We start from the raw sequence: 6,028 nt of genomic DNA on the forward strand, positions 1-6,028 counted from the left end.
TCCCGGCGACCGTCCCCATTCCCGCCTAGAAGCGCTTCCCGGAGGGAGCCCAGCCCGGCCGGGGGTCCCAGGGCACGGAGGAAGGGGGCAGCGCAGCACTGACCTGCCCTGGAGCTGCCTGGGGTCCTTGGGAAGCCCGTCCGGATGTTCCCACAGCCCCAAAGGACACTCCAAGGACAGCACCTGCTGCTCTTCTCCCACTCCCTGCCCCAGCACTCCCGCCAACACCCATTCCCTCTATCCAAGTTTTTATATTCCCATCTTTGCCAGCCCCCCCCTCTCCAAACAAAGGGCTCCAAACGCAGCCAAGGGAAACCCCTCCTCCAAGGACAGCACCTGCTGCTCTTCTCCCACTCCCTGCCCCAGCACTCCCGCCAACACCCATTCCCTCTATCCAAGTTTTTATATTCCCATCTTTGCCAGCCCCCCCCTCTCCAAACAAAGGGCTCCAAACGCAGCCAAGGGAAACCCCTCAACCAGCAGGACCCCAACACTCACATCCCTCAAACTGGGAGATGAAGACAGGCAGCTCTCAGAGCTCATCAACACATCCAGCACGTGCAGGACACTCCACCTTCTCCTTCCCTATCTGCACATCTCCAGCAGGCATTTCCCACATCTCGGAAGTCTCCAGTTCTCACTTCACCTTCTCCAAGTACCAGTCCCAGAAGTTGTTCGTTCTTCTCGTGACTCAGTTCCCAGCTGGATCTCAGCACTCCTGGACTGTTCCTCCCATCCCAAACTATCTCCCTGTTCCCCATTTTAGAAGCACACCTGATTTCCAGGTGATCAGTGTCATCACAAAAGTTCTGCTGCCTCCTGGAGAGCTTGGTGGGTTTAGACAGAGCCCAGTCCCACCTCAGGAGAGGCTTCGAGTGCAAGAGCTGTTCTTGTGCGATAGAAAAGGCTCCAGGGAGACCTTAGAGCAGCTTCCAGTTCCTGAAGGGGCTCCAGGAAAGCTGGGGAGGGGCTTGGGACAAGGGCAGGGAGGGAGAAGGGGGGATGGATTAAAACTGGAAGAGGGGGGGACATGAGGAGGAAGTTCTTCCCTGTGAGGGTGGTGAGAGCCTGGCCCAGGGTGCCCAGGGAAGCTGTGGCTGCCCCATCCCTGGCAGTGTTGAAGGGCAGGTTGGATGGGGCTTGGAGCAGCCTGGGCTGCTGGGAGGTGTCCCTGCCCATGCAGGGGGTTGGATCTAGATGGTCTTTAAGGTCCCTTCCAACCCAAACCAGTCTTTGATTCCATTATTCCAGTGAATTTGTTCCAAGGGAGGCCTGCACACACACCACACACTGGTCCAGCTGCAGGGAAGTTTTTTCCCCACAGAATCACACACTTTGCTTCCTGTAAGCATGAGGAACACATGCTTAGGTGCTGGTAATCCTTTAGGCTTCGAAAAAAACAGGAACATCCCAGTTCTCACTCACTCAAAGAGCCAAGAGACAGTTCTCAGCCCAAGGCTGATCCCCACCCTCCCTGCCTGCTCCTCCTCCAACCTCTCAAGCTCAAGCCACAGAGCCCACCCTGTGCCACACGTTTCCTCACCTTCATCCCCCCCAGAACCCACAGGATGGAAGGAACACCCCAGTGCAACAGCTGCTTTAGGGACACTGCCACAGTGCCTGACTTTGGAGCCACACTTCTGAGCAGCTCCACTGGATCTTCCCCCAGGCAACCGATGCTCCCTCCAGGACTGTCACCTCATTTGTCCTCCAGCCTATGCCACACTTGTTCCACTGTGCACTCCCAACACCACCTGCTTCCCAGCTCTGTCACTCCTTTCAGATCACAAAACCAGCCCACTTTCTTCTCTGCAAAGCACCATTCCTTCCATCCAACAATTTGAAAAGCAACTTTGGAAGAGGCAGGCTCAAGACAATCTTTGATAGACACACAGACCATTTCTCCACCTCCCAGCTCTCCCAGCCCAGGGGACAGAGACAAAGCAAGAAATCCTTTCCTCGGCGAGACACCAGGACAAAGATCATCCCTTGGATTGGTTTCACTTCATTGTATTTTCTTTGACAAAGCAAGCAACAACAACCATGACTGAGCTGCAGGGAAGTCACAGGGCTTTGGACGGCAGCATTCCCAGGGAGGCACTGAGGATGCAGTTCCCTGGGATGGAGAATCACTCCAGTTCCACTCCCTTCCTAGCACAATTCCACCCGTTCCATCCAGAGCTGCTCCTCAACCTTTCTTCTCTATAAAGGCAGTGTGCAGGCCCTGCAGGTAATTCACTATCTTCTCCTCTATTTCCATGCCTTGAGCTATTTCCTCCTCAGAAAGAGATAAAGGAGTCTGTGAGTCTTTGGTCACAATAATAACAGAGGTTCTCCTGGACTCCAGGATGTTGGCGACCACCACCTGGTGCCTGTATTTCTCCAGAGCCTGGAGGGATTTATCCATCAGGATCAAGGGATCTGTCTCCAGTTTGAAGGAGATGACAAAAGCCTCTGGGGCCCACTCCTTGACGAGAGGAGACAGCATTTTTGGCACCATCTTCATTGTGATCTACATTGGGGAAGGACAAACAAGAGACACATTTCTGTTTAGGAAGAGCTGGAAGGGGTGTTGGGGAAAATTCCAGCTTCCCTTCCTGTTTTATTGACACTGGGAAGTTTTCCAAAGCAGTATTTGATCAGACCTCACCAAACCAGGTGAAAATGTCACTGGCATGAACTGTAAAATTAAATCCAATTAGCAGTTTGATGTGAACAATTAGCAGGGTGTTCTCCAGCAAGGAAGGAGCCCCCTCCAAGTGACTGCATGAACTCCAAAGTCCAGTCACCTTGTCAAATCTTAACCCTTCTTTCCAGCAGCTCTTCAAGGCACATGAAACATACATATGCCAAACTCTGGGGGAAAAAGGAGGAGTCTGTTCTCCAGCTTCTTAACCCCTGGGTCTGCCACTGGGAATTGGGCAGGGCCTCATTTTTCCTACATTAAGGATAGAGAATGAAGCCCAGCAACTTGTTAAAAGCTAACTGAAGTGCTCCAGCAGCAAGTGTTCCTCAGCTGAGATCCACCATCTACTCATACTGATGTTGCAAGCATGTACAGCTGCAAGGGGTTATTCCCACGGGATGCTGCTCCCATGGAAACACACCCTCCCATTCCCTGAGAAAACACACATGGATTTTGGCCAGCAAGTTGCTGCTTTTGCAGCTTTCCCAGGTCTCACCCACTGCCAGTGACCCTGGCAGGACATGGGGACAGGCAGGGGGTGGGGAAGGAGGAGGGGGGTGTTGGGGACATGTCCCCGGGGTGTCTGACCTGCAGGGGCCCCTCCGAGGACTGGATCTTGTGCTCAGGCATCTCGGAGGCAGGGATGTAGAAATCAGACACAGCAGCTGCCAGGTAAAACATGACGCTGGAGCCTGCCAGGAACAGCAGTGCAGTCAGGCCGGGCTGCCCACCCCCACTCCAGGGTGGGCCAGAGCCACTGAGACCCCCCCACAGCACCTCAGGGAGCCCAAGAACCCCCTCAGAGAACCCCCTGTCACTGACCAGCTCTGACCTGAGCAGGGCAGTGCTGGCCCCAGCACTGGGACCGCTCACACTGGCACCCCCCAAGGCCACCTCATCCTCTCTCACCAAACCCCCAGGGACACCTCAGCCCCTCGTGCCAGGCTGGAGCCCCCAGGGGACCCTCCTCCCCTCATACCAGAGCCCCACGGTCACCTGGTCCCCTCATGCCTGGTGACCCCAGCGCTGGTGACCACCCCCCAGGTGCCTCATCCCCCTCCCCCCTTGGTCCTCGGGGCCACCCCAGCCCCTCACACTAGATCCCCAGAGTAATTTGGGGATCTCATTGTCCCCTCATACCTGAACCCTGGGGCTACCCTGCCCTCCCATCCTGGGGTCACCTCGTCCCCCTCACACAGGGAACCCCTCCAGCTGCCTCCTGCCCGGGTTCCCCCCGATGTCCCCTCATGCCCAGGCTCCCCCTGATGTCCCCCAGTTCCCTCATGCCCAGGGTCTCTCCAATGTTCCCCTGTTCCCTCATGCCCAGGTTCCCCCCCGATGTCCCCCCAGTGTCCCCCTATGCCTGGGTTCTCCCCAATGTCCCCTCATGTCCCCTCACACCTGGTTTTCCCTCAATGTCCCCTCATGCCCGGGTTCCCCCTGATGTCCCCCTGTCCCCTCATGCCCGGGTTCCCCCAGTGTCCCCTGATGTCCCCTCATGGCCGGGGTCTCACCAGGCCCAGGACACAGGGACAAGGCCCAGGACACAGGGACCAGACCCGGGACAGCCTCGGGACACAGGGACAAGGCCCAGGACACAGGGACCAGGCCCAGGACACAGGGACAAGGCCCAGGACACAGGGACCAGACCCGGGACAGCCTCGGGACACAGGGACAAGGCCCAGGACACAGGGACCAGGCCCAGGACACAGGGACAAGGCCCAGGACACAGGGACCAGACCCGGGACAGCCTCGGGACACAGGGACAAGGCCCAGGACACAGGGACCAGGCCCAGGACACAGGGACAAGGCCCAGGACACAGGGACCAGACCCGGGACAGCCTCGGGACACAGGGACAAGGCCCAGGACACAGGGACCAGGCCCAGGACACAGGGACAAGGCCCAGGACACAGGGACCAGACCCGGGACAGCCTCGGGACACAGGGACAAGGCCCAGGACACAGGGACCAGGCCCAGGACACAGGGACAAGGCCCAGGACACAGGGACCAGACCCGGGACAGCCTCGGGACACAGGGACAAGGCCCAGGACACAGGGACCAGGCCCAGGACACAGGGACAAGGCCCAGGACACAGGGACCAGACCCGGGACAGCCTCGGGACACAGGGACAAGGCCCAGGACACAGGGACCAGGCCCAGGACACAGGGACAAGGCCCAGGACACAGGGACCAGACCCGGGACAGCCTCGGGACACAGGGACAAGGCCCAGGACACAGGGACCAGGCCCAGGACACAGGGACAAGGCCCAGGACACAGGGACCAGACCCGGGACAGCCTCGGGACACAGGGACAAGGCCCAGGACACAGGGACCAGGCCCAGGACACAGGGACAAGGCCCAGGACACAGGGACCAGACCCGGGACAGCCTCGGGACACAGGGACAAGGCCCAGGACACAGGGACCAGGCCCAGGACACAGGGACAAGGCCCAGGACACAGGGACCAGACCCGGGACAGCCTCGGGACACAGGGACAAGGCCCAGGACACAGGGACCAGGCCCAGGACACAGGGACAAGGCCCAGGACACAGGGACCAGACCCGGGACAGCCTCGGGACACAGGGACAAGGCCCAGGACACGCGCAGGACACAGGGACAAGGCCCGGGACACAGGGACCAGACCCGGGACACAGGGACCAGACCTGGGACACAGGGACCAGACCTGGGACAGGCCCAGGACACAGGGACCAGACCTGGGACAGGCCCAGGACACAGGGACCAGACCTGGGACAGGCCCAGGACACAGGGACCAGACCCGGGATACAGGGACCAGACCTGGGACACAGGGACCAGACCCGGGACACAGGGACCAGGCCCAGGACAGGCCCAGGACACAGGGACTAGACCCAGGACAGGCCCAGGACACAGGGACCAGACCCGGGATAAAGGGACCAGACCTAGGATACAGGGACCAGACCTGGGACACAGGGACCAGACCCGGGACACAGGGACCAGGCCCAGGACAGAGGGACCAGGCCCAGGACAGGCCCAGGACACAGCGGGGGAGCCGCGGTGAGAGCGGGAAGCAGGAAGGAAGGGCCAGGACAGGGCTGAGGGGAATGTCCAGAGCGAGGTCCCCAGACTGGAACAGGCCCGGGCACGGGGGTGAGGCCCGAGGGATGAGGGCTGGGATGGAACCAGGGAGAGGCCTCCGGAGGGAGCTGAGCAGGAGGCAGGGATGGTGCTTCCTCACTGCCTGCCCTGCCTGCCTCTGGCTGGGGGCTGAGCTGGGAGCTGAGCTGGGAGCAGAGCTGGGAGCAGGGAGCAGAGCTGGGAGCAGGGAGCAGAGCAGGGAGCAGGGCAGGGAGCAGAGCGGGGAGCA

General features: G+C 59.8%; 3 protein-coding genes across 3 annotated transcripts in view; 1 reads left to right on the plus strand and 2 right to left on the minus strand.

Moving 5' to 3' along the window:
* Positions 1-1,549, minus strand: part of CCDC30 (coiled-coil domain containing 30) — a 36,270-nt gene extending 34,721 nt beyond the window's left edge. The window contains exon 1 of the mRNA XM_009996555.1: positions 1,544-1,549. Within this exon, the coding sequence (XP_009994857.1) occupies positions 1,544-1,549 (6 nt within the window). The remainder of the gene's footprint in view (positions 1-1,543) is intronic.
* A 639-nt stretch (positions 1,550-2,188) lies between these two features.
* PPCS (phosphopantothenoylcysteine synthetase) lies at positions 2,189-3,373 on the minus strand. Its single transcript, XM_009996550.1, has 2 exons — positions 3,275-3,373; positions 2,189-2,512 (listed from the first exon to the last, which is right to left on the minus strand). The coding sequence occupies exons 1-2, from the start codon at positions 3,365-3,367 to the stop codon at positions 2,189-2,191; spliced, it is 417 nt and encodes a 138-aa protein (XP_009994852.1). The 5' UTR covers positions 3,368-3,373.
* The window catches only part of ZMYND12 (zinc finger, MYND-type containing 12), an 18,292-nt gene continuing 15,629 nt past the window's right edge, over positions 3,366-6,028 (plus strand). Inside the window, exon 1 of the mRNA XM_009996556.1 lies at positions 3,366-3,403. Within this exon, the coding sequence (XP_009994858.1) occupies positions 3,366-3,403 (38 nt within the window). The remainder of the gene's footprint in view (positions 3,404-6,028) is intronic.

Source organism: Chaetura pelagica, unplaced genomic scaffold, assembly GCF_000747805.2.
Source record: "Chaetura pelagica isolate M959 unplaced genomic scaffold, ChaPel_1.0 scaffold494, whole genome shotgun sequence".
Taxonomy (NCBI): Eukaryota; Metazoa; Chordata; class Aves; order Apodiformes; family Apodidae; genus Chaetura; species Chaetura pelagica.

Coding starts and splice junctions, on each gene's coding strand:
- PPCS (XM_009996550.1), bottom strand. CDS start 3,367: ATGTTTTACCTGGCAGCTGCTGTGTCTGATTTCTACATCCCTGCCTCC. Junction 2,513..3,274: donor CCTCGGAGGGGCCCCTGCAG/GTCAGACACCCC, acceptor TCCCCAATGTAG/ATCACAATGAAGATGGTGCC.